The 17,587-nt window shown below is 41.9% G+C and overlaps 1 protein-coding gene and 1 long non-coding RNA gene across 4 annotated transcripts; one reads left to right on the plus strand and one right to left on the minus strand.

Annotated features, from left to right (window-relative positions):
• Window positions 1-4,969: 4,969 nt before the first annotated feature.
• LOC142948586 (uncharacterized) lies at window positions 4,970-13,822 on the minus strand. 3 transcript variants are annotated; one of them, XM_076090711.1, is made up of 8 exons: window positions 11,382-13,688; window positions 11,192-11,289; window positions 10,439-10,770; window positions 10,192-10,256; window positions 9,868-10,025; window positions 9,223-9,738; window positions 6,934-8,411; window positions 4,970-6,184 (listed from the first exon to the last, which is right to left on the minus strand). In XM_076090711.1, the coding sequence occupies exons 1-8, from the start codon at window positions 12,461-12,463 to the stop codon at window positions 5,531-5,533; spliced, it is 4,383 nt and encodes a 1,460-aa protein (XP_075946826.1). In that variant the 5' UTR covers window positions 12,464-13,688; the 3' UTR covers window positions 4,970-5,530. The 3 variants fall into 3 exon arrangements, with proteins under 3 accessions (XP_075946826.1, XP_075946827.1, XP_075946828.1); XM_076090712.1 differs by lacking the exon at window positions 11,192-11,289 and having other exon boundaries at window positions 13,546-13,822; XM_076090713.1 differs by lacking the exon at window positions 11,192-11,289 and having other exon boundaries at window positions 13,184-13,688.
• A 1,507-nt stretch (window positions 13,823-15,329) lies between these two features.
• On the plus strand, window positions 15,330-17,235 carry LOC142948680 (uncharacterized). Its single transcript, XR_012953534.1, has 2 exons — window positions 15,330-15,473; window positions 17,018-17,235. It is a non-coding gene; the product is annotated as an uncharacterized LOC142948680 (long non-coding RNA).
• Window positions 17,236-17,587: the final 352 nt, after the last annotated feature.

Below are 17,587 nucleotides of genomic sequence, written 5' to 3' on the forward strand. Positions count from 1 at the left end.
TTAAACAATCCTCATACAGACATCTCCCTCTTGTAATGTATATAATCCCTTCTAATGTGGCTGTTAAGGGGTAGTGTAGTAGGTGGACCCAAACGCACACTTACACAGCAGGTTTACTCCAGCCAAAGTCTTTATTTTAATTATGCAGGAGGAGACAAAGAATTAACAAAAAAAAAACAAAGGCTAACTGTCCAGCAAATTAAAGTCACTCCTCTTTCTCCACCGGAGTCGGGAGGGAAGCTCAACCGAGGCCGGGACAGGTAGTCTCCGGAGACGGGAGGGAAACTCGACCGTACTCAAAACTGGAAAGGGTCTGGAGGAACAGGACGGCGCGACTGTGTGGAGGCCCGAGGTCCGACACAGCAAACAGAAGGCACAGGTGATCTTCCAAGGATCGACGCTGAGCGGCAAAGGAGCAGAAAACAAACCGATAACGATCTTCACAGAATCGGTGTTCTGACTTACGTGCACTGTAACCAGACTGGTAACTGGACGGAGTGACGACGCGCCAGTGAAACGCAGAGGTATTTAAGCCAGCCAGCGGCGATCACTGGAATGAGCCACAGCTGAGCCTAAGGAAGTAAGGCGTGAAGTGGGCGGAACACCGGGGTGGAAACTGTAGGCTGACACAAAAAACAAAACATAAGCACATGGCCCACAATAACAAAACAGACAGGGGGAAAAACAGAGGATCTGTAAGTGATCACAATTAAATTCTTCCTTTCCAATTTGTATGGTATGTTTTAATTTCCCCCTGGGGATGAATAAAGTATACATCTATCTATCTATATTTCAACCTCGAGTCATCTTTCTTTTGGTAGTTCCTACAAAGACTTCACTTTTTTTTCCAACTTTCCTCATCATTCATCTATTTCTTAGGTGAAACCAAGCGGGAAGCTGACCTGCGTTCATCCCCTCTGGCCCTCTTCCTGACCTCCCTGCAGTGTTTCCTCTTCTGTGTGTGTTTCACCTGTCCTGTCCTCTCTGCAGTACCTCACCTTTATCCTGTATGTTGTCAATAGCTCCTTCTTCTACGGAGGCCACCAAGTCTTTGTCAGCATTGCGTACGTTCACATTTCCACCACACTTTGTCGACAGCAAATTCAGTTAACAATCTCCTTCTTATCCCTCAATCTCCCGCTCCTCTCACTCTTCTTTTGATGGTTTAATATCTCCTTTCGCTTCCCGATGTCTCGTTTTAGGAAGATGTCAGGGATGGCGATGTCAATATCAGCTCTGGGGCTGCTTGTCCAGTTTCCAATCCACCATCTCATCCAGCACCAGCTCCATTGTGATCCGCTCTATGTAAGTGTCAAGAAGACGTGTGACCAGTGGTGTATAGTAACGAAGTAGAAATACTTCGTTACTGTACTTAAGTCATTTTTTTTGATATCTGTACTTTACTTTACTATTTATATTTCTGTTTACTTTCACTTTTACTTCACTACATTTTGCAAAGAAAACTGATACTTTTACTCCGATACATTTCCCCTGAAACCTTCGTTACTCGCTACAAAATCAAATCTATCTTTAGAAAAAAATTTTATCATGAGACCAACGTCGGGGACTGTGGTGGAACACAGACTGCAAGCAAGCAGGTTTGGTGAATCAGTGGTCCTAGCTTGTCGGGGTGGGGGAAAAAATCGATACAGCATAGTATCGCGATATTTTGCGTGGCGATATTGTATCGATACAAGGACGCCAAGTATCGATCTTTTATTATATAAACTATAAAAAAAAAAAGGGTTAACCCTAACCCAAATAGTAATAGATCACCAGCAAAAGCACAATCGATTTCTGTTTGCTTTCTTTTCCGAATCGCCAAACATTGATATACTAAATAGTATAATCTGTCGCTCGAATAGCCGTCAGTTTTACAAAGTCTTTAAATTTTTTATTTCCCTGCTCAGAGCCCAACAGTTATAAAGCTCTTTCAAACTCACGGTCGTTCTTTGGGACCGGCTTGGAGCGGGACTTCCTTAACTATAGAAACGGATGTTAGTATGTGTAGGAGTGTGTGCATAAAGTATGCATCAGTCGTGTGCCGTGCTGGAGGTCCGTCAACTTACCACAGGGGCTGGGAGATCTCCCCCTTAAAACCTCTTGCACACGACGCCCCCGAATTTGGGGGCTATCGGGCTCAGCCCCCCTGAAAATATTGTTCGGATAATGTTATTGTTCGCTAAATATTGTGGATTTGTACATTTTTTTTACCGGATTAAACAGCAACGTATGGGCAACACTATCATATAAGTCACTTCTTACACACTCCAAACAACAGACTACTAATATAAGCATCTAGAGAATGTGGCATAAAAGGACGAATTTGTGGCCAAAAATCGCCCTCATATTTAACTGCACATCGATTTTGGACCACAAAGCTAACGGCTACCGAGCTAAGCAATGCATTTTTTAGCTTTAGCATTCGACGGCGAACGCATAAATACCTTCGGTTTTTCTCTCCGTGGAACCAGTAGAAAGCTGTGAGTGGACAACGGTACCATGGCAGTGGTCTTCGCCGAAAAAAATCGTTGGTTTTTGGTCACCTTTTATGAAAAATTAGGACAATAACATCGAAAATTATCCGGTTCTAAGCTAGAATCATTGTTGGCAACTGCATCCTGTCTTCCTGTGAACTGTTTCCTGTGGAAGGGGGGTCAATCCACCATGGGCGAGTGGTCAGACTTCCGGCTAACGGAAATTTACACTCGGGGAGACGCGGCACTTCTTGCAACTTTACTCGCTGAAAAATCTGTCAATCAACACCCGCTTCGACGCATGCATTCCTGAGACTCTGACGCGTCGAAGGCGGGCTCATTGACTGAAATCGACCGATGATAGGCTGAGCTACAGCCCCATACACACAGATCAACTGAGAAAATCCTATGGATGACAGCCAGAAACATGCTCTGAGAGGACCCTTGCTGTCAAAATGATTTCTAACGGCTGTATTTGGATGTATTGAATAATATGAGTGATTAAAAAAAGCTAAATATATAGTTATATAGTATATAAAAGTACAATGTAAGAGCTGCAACAGCTGGTTCGAAAATGACGACCTCGCGTGACCTCTCTGTACTAAAGCCTCTTATTCTTCACTTTATCCCACTTTAACCTTTATTCAACAACTACTGATCGGTTGTGCTATGATTTGGGAGAGTTTTAGGCAGCCAGCTGCATTATTTCAAAAACATAATATCAATAAAAGTGTTTTTTTTTCAGGCGAACCTGAATATTTTCAATTTGAGCTGTGTAATATCATATCATGCACTATATTAACCAGCAACATATACAGAATATTTACCCATCTGAACAATCTCAAAGTGTTATCTGATTACAGCATCAAAAATTATTAAAATAGACCTTGTAGTTACAGAACTGTGGTCTCCTTAGTATGGGTATGCCATTTTCAAGCAGAGGCCTACAAATAGGGCCCGAGCTTAAGAGGCTAATTAGGAGACCTCTTCTCTCTGAGTTCCCAAAATAGATGAAGAACTACTGGTTGATGATAACATTCAGATACATATACATCAGCGTATGTTCCAACAGGTTACAGGGATACAGGATAATACAAACAATACATGATATAAAACATAATACACCTTTTTGCCCAGCGTAAAATGAATACCAGGGTATTCTCATATATATGGTTGACAAGCTAAAGGGTTAATGCAGAATGCAAACATCAGCAGGTGTTGCATCCTGTGTGAAACTCTGTGTAAGGGTGTGAAAACATCACGTCACCCTGTTCCGTCCCCCGGAAAGTACCTACAAGCCCCGCTAACGTGTGTGTGTATGTCGTAACTGCACGTGCAGCAGGTGACATCTTACAAGAGACACAGAGTCCTATGCCTCTCTCGGTATCATTTTTGTTTTTCTAAATTTTTTATTAGTTGTTTTACTGAGCAGCAGTACGGTGCTTGTTAACACCTAATAACCAGGGCATTCCGTGTAGAGAGCATTCACAATTTTGCAAAACACTCCAACATGTCTAACAGTATTAATAATTCAATAATAAGTGTGTTATTAAATAACTGTTTTATTGACTGGGCAACACTAGCTTTAATATGCTGTATACTGCATATACGGCCACATATTTGTACAGTACAAATACTATTGAACTGTACGCTGTGTTTATAAACAGATCATAATTTATATATTTTATTTTTTTAAGTATGTGACTGTTTTCTGCATGAATATGAAATATGCAAAGACTTCAAGTACATCACAGTCTACAGCAATACAGACATTGTGCTAATAAGCTTCATCCATTGTGTTAACAGTGTAGAATGTATTGCTGAATGTATGCATCATACTAGATGGGTTTTTTATGTTTAGGTTTCATTAAACATAGTCTGACATAGCTAGACCGCTCTCAATAGAAGAAGAAAAACAAACCGCTCTGGCTTGTTTGCATTTCTTTGAACCAATCACCGTGGTCTTGGGCAGCCCTTACAGAAAAGATGGAAGGTGAATGGCAGGCTTGTACCCACAGTGTTGGGGAGTAACTTGTTACATGTAACGGAGTTACGTAATTCAATTACAAAATAAAAGCAATTCTAATCGGTTACTGGGAAAAAGTTTAATTAAATGAATTACTAATACAAATATCGATTAAAAAGGGGTTACACTCGAATATATTTTCAATTAAAAAAAGCTCATGTAGAATGTAGCATTCATGCTGTAGCTCTGTTCCACTTTTAATTCGTTATTTTTAATAAAAGGTTTCACCGTAATCAGAGTCGAGTACTGTTGTGAGGTTTACACTGCCTGGTTTAAGTTGATGTCTTTAGGACTTTTCAGCTTTATTGCCACTTTGAAACATTTGTTAGAAAATAAATCAAACTTAATAATTTAAATTACTTTCATGAAGTAATTCAAATAGTGACGTTACATTTTCAACAGGGTAATTAACATTTTGTAATTACTTTTCAGAAGTAACCTTCCCAACACGTCACAAGTCTGCATCTGGTGAGTCAAACATTATTTATTAAAAATAAAACAAATTACCTTCAGAATTACAGCAGTAACAACAAGTGAACAATGTCTCTCTAAAATTCAAATGAATTAGCAACTTATGTTCGAAACAAGTAGCATTTGGTATTCAGTCTTTGGAGTCTTCTTTCATGATATACTGATTCATAAAACAAAAGAATGAGTCTGAAAGCAACGACACATGGTAACAGTTTTACACAATGCTACCATGGAGGACTTATTTATGTTTTGACAATCTACACACTCTAAATCACAGCTTTATGTTAGAAGTTAGCATTAGGGTATAATTGTGTCCAACAGAGGTAAGGCACTAGGCGCTACAAGGTAATTCATACATGATATAAAAAAGTTAAAAGTTGATCAGAAGAACAGTCCAAACTAGACGCAGTACAAAATGTTTTTTCTTTCTTCTCTTTAGTGTAATGTTAAATCTTTGCTGGACAAGGAGGATAAATGTCATACACGTAGTCGAGAGGGTTAAATTCAAAGCCTTTGAAAAAAGGAATGAATGTGGTTTGTGTGAGAATGGGACCTTTTATATCCCACAGTTTTTGTCATCATTCCTAACTGCTTTTGGCTCGCTCTCAGTGGTGGGCATGTGGTTGAGGTGCAGAAACAAGATAGAGTCCAAACTTTCTGGGGGAATGTTGGCTCTCTTCTTGTGCGTGGCTAACGCTCCTTCCTGCGCAAAGTCTAGTGCAGCGCTACCTGCCACTGCCGGGGCAGCCAGGTAGGCCCGTGCCACTGTGGCCAACAGTGGAAACTGCACTGCCTTCGTCCTCCACCACTGCAGGGGCTCCACTCCCAGTGAAGCCCCCTTGTCGGCTCTGAAGACAGACATCTCCATGTCTACAGACTCCTCCACGGAGCTCTGCCTGCTCTTGGGGGCAGAGCAGAACAGGTCTCCCAGGAGGAACTCCATACCAGAGAGTCCGCCCTGAGGGCCTGGATCTGCCAGCTCGCTTTCATCAGCCTCCTCTGCATCACTCTCTTCATCTGCATCTTCTATCTCTCTGAAGTTGATTGGGCGGGATTCTTTGAGGCGCTTGCTCCTCCGTAGGAAGTCACTCTCGGACTCTGGTGACCCAGGTGAGGAGCTTCTCTTGCTCTGCTTCTGACTTCTCCTCCCGTCCTCCTTCACAATCCTGACGGCCTCTTTCTTCAGCCATTCAAAGGTGGCTTTCTGTTCCTTAAAGCCAATCACACCAAAAGATTTAATTGTGAGCGATCTTCACTTTACCCATTATTATCAGAGAGATTGGGTATGACGGAGGGGATTAGTCATGTTGCATACAGTATAAGGATTTTGAACAACAGATCAGGTTGGCAGCCTCAAAGGTGAAAGTGATTAGTATTCCCGACCAATGACGTTCAAGCACATTAGCACCACAAATGGACATTAGCAGGAAAACAGAAAACACATTCATTCATATGCATTTTAAAACAAAATGGAAATCACAAAAGAAACTGACATATACAGCGAGGGGCAGCGAGGCCCATTAAAACACTGGCTTTAACGAAATGTTCAGTATCAAACTTGCATGTGTGACTATGCTTTAAAGTGGTATGTGCTATTCAGATGACGGGATGTCAAACCTCAATGTTTTGGTACCGACTGCAATGTGTCCATAGCAAAAAGTATTGAAAACTGAAAAGGACTCAAAGCTGGAATCAAATTCCAGCACAGATTCATTGTCAAACATACTTCTTCTTTGATCGGTGTTCTAGATGTAAATCATAATTTGCAGATTTTAGACTGCACATTACTCAGGAAAAGTTATTTTATGACTACTTGTGTTGAGACATCCAACAGTAGCCAGACGGTTAATTTAACTTACTTTAAATCAAGTAAAACCAACCGTATAGATCTTCATAGCCACAGTAATTTAAGATTAAGGGTTACGAAAGAAGTCAATGCATTTTAAATTTACGGCTCACCTTGTCCTCCATGAAGCCCAACCCATGGAACTGGGGATCGAGGGAACATGCAACACACAGAACTCTGTTGACGACAGGGTTTTCATAGCAGCTCGCCAAGTTCCGCCTCATCATCCTCTTCACTTCCTTTAGGATGGCCGACGAATCTCCCGTCCGCAGCACGAGGTGGCGGGAGAGCAGGCCTGTGAGAATGGGTTTGATTAGGGACAGACGGGGGAATGCCTCCTTGGCAAGAGTTCGACACGCCACGTCCAGAGGTTTGAGGACTAAACACAGCTCCTCCGCAACCTTCCATTCAGATCGCAAAGTCGTAAAGCTTGCCGAGGACGTGGAGTTAGCGTAGCAGCTGCCAGACGAACTGGATTTTGAAACAGTGTCTTCTTTAGACAAGCTCTCACTTTTAATCTCTTTTAGCATATCACAGAAAAGGCTTTTATGTTTGATGAGCATGCTCAGCAGAGGGTACAGCTTATTCCATGCAGGCCGGCTGTGAGCCCAGGACTTCAGCTCCGCCTGTTCTTGTTTCTTCAGGGTCTGCAACAGACTGTGGGCGGGGTACTGATACAGGCCTTTGTTTTGAGCAGCTGGCATGAACAGGGTAGCGAGAACACCCTGGAATTGACTCAGGGTCTTGGAGATGACAGAGTGTGACATCACTTCCTCAATGCAGCCTTGCACAGCGCTGAAGAAACATGGCACAGATGCTAGTCCTTCACTAGAATGGCCATGCTCCAAGCCATGTGGTTCCTCGGGTGAGACAGTGTCGTCCCTCTCGAGAAACGTTGTTGAGTTTGGGTGAGGAACGCTTCCTGCAGCCTCTCCACCTTTGCCGCTCTTAATTGGCCCCAGTCTCATCTTGTTCCTTACCTCCCCTCCCAGCAAGACCAGATTAGGCATGGAGATTCCCCACTCCTGGGCCATCACTTTTACTTGAGCTTCCACTGCTTGAAGGCTGTAGTCTTTAACACCACCCTCTGTCAGTCTTTGGGTTGCCAGTGCCAGGTTTTGAAAACTAAAATTGCAGTCTACGTAATGTGCCCAGAGGGTGAGGTACCTCTCAGTGTTGCCCTGCCAGTTGTGCAACCAAACATCCACACTTAAAGTGACAAAGTGAGGCACTTCCTTCCGATGGCCGGGAGGTCGCCCACGTCTCCTGGACTCGAACTGCATGGGAGCAGTGTAGTCCACGTTATTGCTGCTTCCCATTTTCTTCCTCAGCAGCTGAGCCAGGCTCGTCTTGCCTTTGGTGTGATGTTCTTTCAGGAGGTTCTCGAGCTGCCACGGTGAAGGCAGCTCCTTGTAGGAGGGCAGGAGGGTGTGGATCAGCTGTTTAAAGCCGTCCCCTTCTACCAGAGCTGGGGGCTGGAGATCCATAATGAGAAAGTTGGAGATGGCATCGGTCACATGAGCGGAGAATACCAGGGGGAGTGTGCTGACCAAACCGCTGTTACCCATCGCTGGCTGTGAGCGTTGCTGACCTTTAGTGAAAAAAGACAAATCAACAGTTTGACACATTTTTCAAAATCTGTCTTGTACTACACTAGATACCAGTTTACAGGTTAAACCTGTACATCTGCTTGTTTGAGAAATAGTTTTTGACTCACATTTCGACCATTTTGAACAACAAAAGAGCTTCAGGTTGGTTAAAAGGAAAATTCTGGTTCCTGAACTCGGGTCTTATTTTTAGCCATGCTAGCGGCCTGGTTGGTCCACGACTTTTGTCCAGACTGAAATATTTGAAGACATTCATGGTCCCCAGAGGATGAATGCTAACCAATTCTAATCAATTATTTTGCTAGTATTTGTCACACACAAACAACTCTTTGCTCTCCACTCGACAGGACACAACCTCTCAGCTGAGCGCACGCACACACACATTCATACAGAACATGTGGAGGCGGGACTGATAGAGACAGGCATGTTTCTCTATCATCATGCTCACACTGTTTTAAAGCTAGTGGTCTTAAAATGTACACGCAGAGTGAATCACAACTTTTAAATCAAAACTACTTCATTAGAATCAAGAATGTAAATAATAAAGCAGCCGGCTAGAATTAAATGAGAACTTGGCTGTTTGGCTGACAGCTGGCTCTTATGGAAAGCTCTGATCTTTACAACTATTTGATGTATTGTCATAACATGTAGAACACATCTTCATGATTCCAATATGATGAATCCTAATAACTTTGGTGATTCCTTGACTTTCCATCTAGTCTCATCATCAGATACTTTAAGAACAAAAGACATTCCCATCATCCAGGTGTACTTTTTACGTACAGTAATAGTTACCTATTGTCGGAAAACTCCGATCCTTGGTAACGTCGCGTGGTGGTCTGATGTGGTGCTTGCTAGTCAGATGGTTTTGGAGATCTGCTGCTCCTCCTCCACAGCCCACATGTTCCACACACAGCTTACACACTGCAGTGCAACGGTCTAGAGGCCGACCGGTGGGGTCCGGCTCCAACCCAAAAAAGTACCACGGGCTGTTCTGTGTGGCATTTGGGTTACTCAGCAGTCTCTCAGTTCCAGGCATAAAATCATATTTTTCGAATGAATGAGAGTTCGGGGACGGCAAGGAGATCAGGGAGGAGGGGAAGGCAGAGCCGGAAATTATACCCGAATCACTTGCTGCGTCTGGGTTTGACATTGTTGTCACGTCACTGATGACAAGCATGGGGCTCTGTGATTGGCTGTGGTCGGACCAAAGGGAAGAGCTGCTGGGCTCGGGGAGGGTAACCAATTGTATGTCTTGCAGAAGGCGCAGGACTGTCTCTTTGTCTCCAACTTCACATTTCACATTGTCACCTGTATACCACCCGTCAAAAACAAAAGTCTACTGTCAGCTGAAAATGTATGTGGAAGTAAATAAAAACTAATATAAATCTGAAAGTTTGCTTCTACCACGTCATTCCATGCTTGAGTGAATGAACTTACCCATACCGAGGCCCAGCAAGGTGGCATAATCTTTGCCGATCCAGACCCTTAGCTCTGCTCCCTCCGTAATGGGCTGGGAAACCTTGTAGTAGATGTGGCGGTAGAACTGGAAGATGACCAGGTTGTGTCCCTCCTCCCTGCTGGTGTATGTTACATACCTGAAACATAGAGCGAACATGTATAGTTTGTAACTGTGACCAGGAAAGAAAAAGACAATCAGTCAGACAAGCGCTCTGATTGACTGCAAAAACAAAAAAAATATCTATAAAAACAAAAAAACAGGAGCGAGAAAGGAAACTACTTGAATCAGTAAGAACGGCCCACCTCATCCAGTTAGATTTGCTTTCATCAGAAGCATCAACGTAGATAAAAGCAGTATCGTCCCTGATCTGGAGATGGGAGCAACGTGTATGTGTTAAGACCAAATCTATATAGAATTCCTGCTGGTTATCAACACAAGTAACAAATTACATCATGGACTACAAATGTGATTGTAGTACAAAACCCATAATGTTTTCCCTATAACTTGATTTTAAACTACCTTTATGTCTGTTTAAACCTGTGTACTTACAGCCCAGGCGTATTTGAGGTTGGTCGGCATTTGTCCTCTGCACATTTCTCCGACATACGGCCCAAACATGACGCCCTGCTGAAGGTGACACTTGGCGTACACTTTCATCTCTCCCATCTGCTCTTCGCCAGAAAATCCAGGACCAGACATCCCAGACCCAACATCCCCGCACAGGAACAAGCAGGAGGGCAGGGACAGCGCCGCCCGCGAGGGGCCGCCGTGGAGCCACGGCTCTCCAGGCGGCAAAACAGCATCTGGGACGTAGTTTGTGTTTGAAGGAGCCTGAAGAAAAGGAACATCCTCAAAGAATTCTTCATGGTTTGAATCCAAACCTGCAGAGGCAAAGAAATAGAGAAAAACTTTGTCAAATATGGAATATAGTTGAGATATTTTATTGACAATCCGGAGCATGTTTACTGTTGTACGGGTTTAAGCAACAGAGGAAATAAAGACGAGACCTTTGGAGAATGTTACAACATTAGAATGTGATTGATACTATACTACATCAGACAGATTCAATTATAGTAAGTACACAACATTTTGAGTTTGTTTTGATTAATTTTATTTTGTTCCCCCACCAAGCAAAACGTAGCTTTTTATAGCTTCTAGTATCATGTTCAATCATTCAGACTTTCTGTAGACCTCTATCTGAACATTTCAGTCAGACTGTCATTACTAAGACAATGAATCCATTGCAGCAGTGTGTGCTTGACTGAACTTCTGTTAAGGGTGCCCACTTGTTTGGTGGCAGACCTGCTGGGCCAGCTGAATTGCTCTCTTGCAATATCTTGCTCCGTGGCTTATGGCTCCCGACAGACGGCATCTGGTGACTTTGAATGGAGGTTTCAGACCTGTTTGTAAAAAATTATATGAAAGTAATTTCAGCAGGTGTAATGGGATAAATGTAAAATAATATGGCGACAGGTGAATAAACTCATCCCACCTGTGCAAGCTGACAGGAATAATTTCTCTTCCCTCCAGTCCCGTGCCACATAGTTGGTGAAATGGTGTGCTTCTGATGCAGTGATTGGTATAGATGACAGATGTGCCGGCTTCTTTAGACATGCGAGATAACATGGAACCCAGATAATTGACTCCTAATGGGGTGTGGCTGTACCAAGTTTCATCTACAAAATCTTTCTTAGGCTGCAAGTAAAGGGCTGTTGCGTTGGATGGGAGCTTGCTGAGGTACTTTAAAAGAGAAGTGATAGGACAGAATTCACTGCCTGGTTTCTCAAACATAGAGCATCTGTCCTTCTTGGGAGGATTTTTTGTCTCGTCACCAAAGAATGAAGTGCAGTATCTCAGTCCTCTCTTGTCTTTTCTGATTACAAATGAATCTGGCTTTAGATTCCTGTTGGCCTGCTTCCCTCTGCGGCCGAAATATACCTGGATATCAAACCAGACTTTGTTCAGAAGACCCCTTGGAGTGCCAGTGTCCATCGCACGGGAGTGCCTAAGGGTGCGGATATCATCAGGAGACAGTGCCTGATGGTGTAATGTTATGTCTCGACCAGACTTTCTAATTTTCTTGAGCACTCCCAAGAACACCTTGTTGGCTGAGATGAACTCTGTATCTTTCATTAGGCTCACAGGGCGGCTGACGGGACGCTCTTTGAAGTAACGGTTAAGACCAGCTCTCAGTGCGATGTAACTAGCAATCCCATAGAGTTCTCCTTTGCTGTTTCGTACCGATCCATAAAAGTGTCTGAGCAGTCCGTTCAGCTCAGTCTTCTCCACTGTAGGTAGGTCCATCTGCAGCCCCTGGGACTCCAACCAGCCAGTGAAGCAATTCACAGCCCACAATGTCTGCTTCTTTGTCAGCTTACTTTCAGTCCTGCTGTCCTCGAGTTCATCCAGTTCCAAGTCCGATACCATTGCATGTCTGGAAATGTCAGTGGCATTTAACTCACACTCTTCCCCGTGTTGTGATTCATCCTCTTCTTTAATGATCGCCTCTTTAGTTTTCATATCGGGCTCAAACCAATCCAATTTTCCACGAGAATCATTCAGGTCTGCATTCATAGTGTTAGCTGTTAGCTCCACCAGCTGTCAAGGTAGCTGCTTTAAAACTCAAGTGAGGCGAGCACAGGTGTTAGTATTTGGCCATGTAAACAAAGCGGAGTGATACCGCTCAAGTGCTGAGGTTTCGGTGCTATATGGCGATTATACCACAGTGTTTATCAGCTTGTATTGAAGAGACGGTGTTAGGGATTTACGCTAAAGATGGCGATCTGACTGCACCAACCGCAGTCCGCTCCGCGTAGTGCCTCACAACGCCCTTAAGCTGTTGAAAAATAATTGTAAACCACGGCCTCTCGTGGCTTATTGCTTCATTTTAAAACGCTAAAGATGGCGGCTCTGACTGCACCAACCACAGCAAGTGTTATGTATTACGACATATCATAACGGCGGGTCCATGGAAACATATTCCTTACCAAATTATATATTAGAAAACATTCCCAAATGTTACATTCAGTTCCTTCCAATGGGCAAACGTTACGTGCATGACTGTTTTGGTGATACCATGGTAACAACAATACTGCCGTAAAACAGACTTCTAGCGCCGTCGTCTCTTTAGCGCATACGTACAAGCATTTCTAGGTGGAAATGGCGCTACACTGTTACAAATGAACACCGAAGCCCGTAACATGCGTGGAAATTGTAATGAAAGAACCTGACATGAGATAACCACCCTGTTTAAAGACACTTATACTTAGAAACTCGCTGATCGGTGTTACTTACATGACGCTCGAGTGTAATCTATCTTGATGATATAGACTCTTTGAATGTCTGATACAATCTCAACGCATGGTCGGAATTGAATGTTGCATTTAAAGTGACACACTTAATGCACCGACATCTGCCTGTCTACACATTCCCCTATATAAAGTACCATGAGTTATAATGCTATCGTGTGGTCTTTAATTGCTACCATTCAAATGCAACTGTATGAACCCCATTACAGTGCCCCACTGCAATTGTATGTTGTCGGTAAAGGGGGTGGATGAATGTAGTAAAGTCGCAAAGGCGGCCAAAGCGACAAGACTCTTAATGCACCCTTTAGATTCGCAATTATTGCAGTGAAAGCGCTGAAATGTGTGTACCTTGAGCCTCAAACAAAACTCCAGATGTCGTGGAAGAAATGTTCTCGAAGAAATCAGCACGATGTCGACGTCTCAGATGACTTCTTAAATTCGTGGTATTTCCACCTTTAGCAAGTACTATTTTTCGGCACAAACGACAAATGGCCTCCCCAGAGTTCAGAGGTTGTCCCTTATCGTCTGCTTTCAAGCCGAAATACAGCCACACAATCGACTTGCTCCTTGGTTTACTGATTAGATCCATGTTTCTGTGGCCGTTCTCTGCTTTTCTGCGGGCTGTCCGCTCTGCTAGCTGGCTGCAGCATTGCTGCTAGAGTTAGGTTAGATAGAAAATAAATCAGTTGGAAAATTACACCATTATTTTGATGCAGTATTTTAAATGTACTGTTAATGTATGTTAATGATGATAACTTTCTGTGTGAAAAAAAAACAGGACACTCAAATTCATGTCATCGTGACCCGCACATTAATTTTAATTACTTCAATTAAACTCTAATATATATATAAAAATATGCCATATTCGTATTGTATTTTGAGACAGCAGAAAGTCCAAACACTTTTAGGGGCTTTCCTAAAAATTAAAATAAAAACACATAGGATGACAGCCATTAAATGGTGTTGCATCATCTACCTGCTCTATTTCTATGCTTGCTACGTCTTTATTAGTCGACCAATGACATCACACTGCGACGGGTCAGGGTTGCCAGGTCCTGTTGTTAGTAGAGCTGCAAAAACTTCAAGTCTAAAAACCTAAATTCGCTGTGTGGCAATTAGGGTTAGGGTTAGGTTGCTCCTGCATTTCCATCTAATTTTGGACACAGTCTTGCACAGGGGTCCCTTGTCAAAATCTAAATAATATCTTTCTTATGTAAGTTGATATCGTTCCTGCATGCTGCATATTTCAAATTACCACATTAAATAATTGTCAAACAGAGTTTGAGGAATCAGGGGGCCAATATATGACCCCAAAGCTACATTTTCTTTAGGAACCTCCTAGCAGGTTAATCTGGCCTTGTGTAGGTCTTTGTCAGGTGAGAATGATCTATCAAAACAGAGAAGCAGAGGGTTAATTGTGCTCTAAAGGGCAACTAAGGAGGAAATTTAAAAAAGTTTGGAGTCAAATGGTACATAATTGTCATAGATATTTCCCACCAAGAGAGAAGTTAAACGTTCATAATACTCGCAGGATGGCCCATTTCAGAAAGATGTGTATTACAATATTGGATTCTAATCATTATATAATAAGAAGACGAAATGCAGCAAAAATTCCTCTTCAATCAGGGAAAATATAGAATGAACATAAAACAGGAAAACAAGATGGAAAATGAAACACACATGATAAAATAATAATAATAAAAATATGACCCGCTGAATAACAACAACAACAACTATCCTGATTAACGGTAGTGCCAATTATTAGAACTTTATATAGTGTTGTGTAGCTTTACCTACAATAATATCTGAGATTTCATTTGTTGATAATATCTTGTATTAATAATTTGAATCATATGATTTGAATCTGTAGAGTAACAAGTAACTGAATTCATTAAATAAATATACTGGAGTAAAAAGTACAACATTTGAAAGGTTGTATGAAGTAGGAGAAAATGGAAATACTCAAGTAAAGTACAAGTGCCTCAAGATTGCACTTAAGTACAGTCAAGTAAATGTACTTCGTTACGACTGTACAGTATATGACAGCTATATCGCGCCCACTTTTTAAACTGATTTACGTGAAATCTTCAAATCTGGCAACACTCAGGCTCGTGCTCCCCGCTACAGCCACCTACAGTCTGGCTATCACACCGGGGAAGTCTGAGTTTTGTTTTAGACATATTATTTTATTAGTTTTCATTTCAGCTCATACAGGCGTCTTGGGAAGCCGAGGTTGTAACCAAATGTCTGCTCCGGTGTTGCTGCATATACTTCAGGTAAGCACGAGACGCGCTGTTGATGGACAGGCTCTCTCGTGCGACCACACATTGGGTACATCTCAAGTCTCTTAATTGTCATTTCCTCGCTCCTCGATCCTGCGCTTATAAACAGAACACAGGACACAGTTTGTTAACAGACTACAGAGAGAAACCACCTCTACAGTGGTGATTACTGTGTGTCTTTGTTAGTTACTATTATTAAGTACAGTGATCATGTGAACAGACACAACGTTCTAAAAAGTCTCTCCAGCTGTTAAAGCCGACTGCCAGCTGATCCAGCTGTGATCATCAGCCACCGTCATCAGAAACAGACGTCGCTTCACGTGACGCAACTGAGGAAAGGACGTCTCATGTCTCTTAAAACATATTTCCTCGTTTCCTCTCTCCTCGCATGGTTTCCTCCATGCATCCCTGGTGGGAGGGACTAAGACGCAAGGAAAGGACCCAAGTGAGGGAAACGGGGATGCAATTAAGAGACTTGGGATGTACCCATTGTTTTCATGCTTCAAATGCAAAGGTCACCCGACGTATTTTACCGCAGTGAACTCAGACACTCAGATCTCCGTGGTCAACTCAGCAGACACTTGAATTTTAGTGCACCTATATGCTGAAATTCACGGTAAACGCATTCAAACGGAACAGATCGGGAGCGAGCGAAGGACTTTGCAAATTTAGCGGAGGGATTAACGTGAGACAACATCCGGCTTTCAAAATAAGATGTCAACTAAGCGTATATACAAATTTCATTATGTGGAAATAAGATTAAATTAATTATATTTACATTAAGTATAAAACATGTTACCTGCATCTCGTGAGTTAAAGGAAAAATACAACTAAATTGTGGATGAAGTGTCTTTATTCTTTGATTTGAGGGTTGCTGGAAAGATAATTAAATGACTAATATCTGACTGACTGATATGTATGCGTTCAGGACATTTCTGACCACATCCAAACACAAATCAAACATGTTAACTGTACCAATTAAGATATTTTATGAAGTACAGACTGAACTGAAATTGTACCTTCAAATGGCTAATTTCTGAAATTTTTAAGGGGCTATAAAAATATTCTTGTCAATATTTCCATACAATGACTGATGTATATGTCTTCAAGATTTCGTTGACTCCACCCATACTGAAAATCTGACATTTTTATTGTACCAATTAAGAGATATTTCAAAGTAAAAGTCATACATTTGTACTGAGAAAACATCTAATAACTAAATATTTCAGGTGCTATAAAAAGTATTTTCTCAATAATTCCAAACAATGACTGATGTATATGTGTTCAGGGCATTGTTGACTCCACCCATACTGAAAATCAGACATTTTTACTGTACCAATTAAGAGACTTTTCAAAGTAAAAGTCATACATTTGTACTGTGAAATATCGAATAACTAAATATTTGAGGTGCTATAAAACGTTTTTTCTCAATATTTACATACAAGTTGAGGAAATCTCTGACTATACATATACAGAAAATTTAACAATTTAACTGTACCAATTAAGAGATCTTTGTGATGACCCCTCCCTTCCATTAGGGGTCTGTGTCCTGTTTGCTGTCTGTCTTTCAGGATGTTAATCGGCCACTGATGAGCGACACCTGAGCCTAGTTTGGTCCAAGCTATAAAGGCTCTCTCTTCTTTGGCTGGGGTCCTCTTCTTTGCTGCCCCTTCTTTGGATGACACGGCTGCTTATTTGTTTTGTTTGTTTAGTTTGGTTATTTGTTCTTGAAATAAATGTATATTTATTACTTTTACCACTTGTCCTGTCTCCCTTATGTTGCAGCCTTTGAGCTGGGTTGTAACATCTTTCAAAGTAAAAGTCATACATTTGTACCGAGAAACAGGTACATTTCTGAATATTTGAAGTTTTATAAAATGTATTTTCTCAATAATTCCATACAATGACTGATGTATATGTGTTCAAGACATCGTTGACTCCACCCATACTGAAAATCAGATATATTTACTGTACCAGTTAAGAGATATTTCAAAGTAAAAGTCATACATTTGTACCAAGAAAATATCTAATATGTGAATATTTGAAGTGTTATAACAAGTATCTTCTCAATAATTCCAAACAATGACTGATGCAGATGTGTTCAGGGC

Source organism: Anarhichas minor, unplaced genomic scaffold (genome assembly GCF_050575085.1).
Source record: "Anarhichas minor isolate MPS153535 unplaced genomic scaffold, ASM5057508v1 ptg000012l, whole genome shotgun sequence".
NCBI classification, from domain to species: Eukaryota; Metazoa; Chordata; class Actinopteri; order Perciformes; family Anarhichadidae; genus Anarhichas; species Anarhichas minor.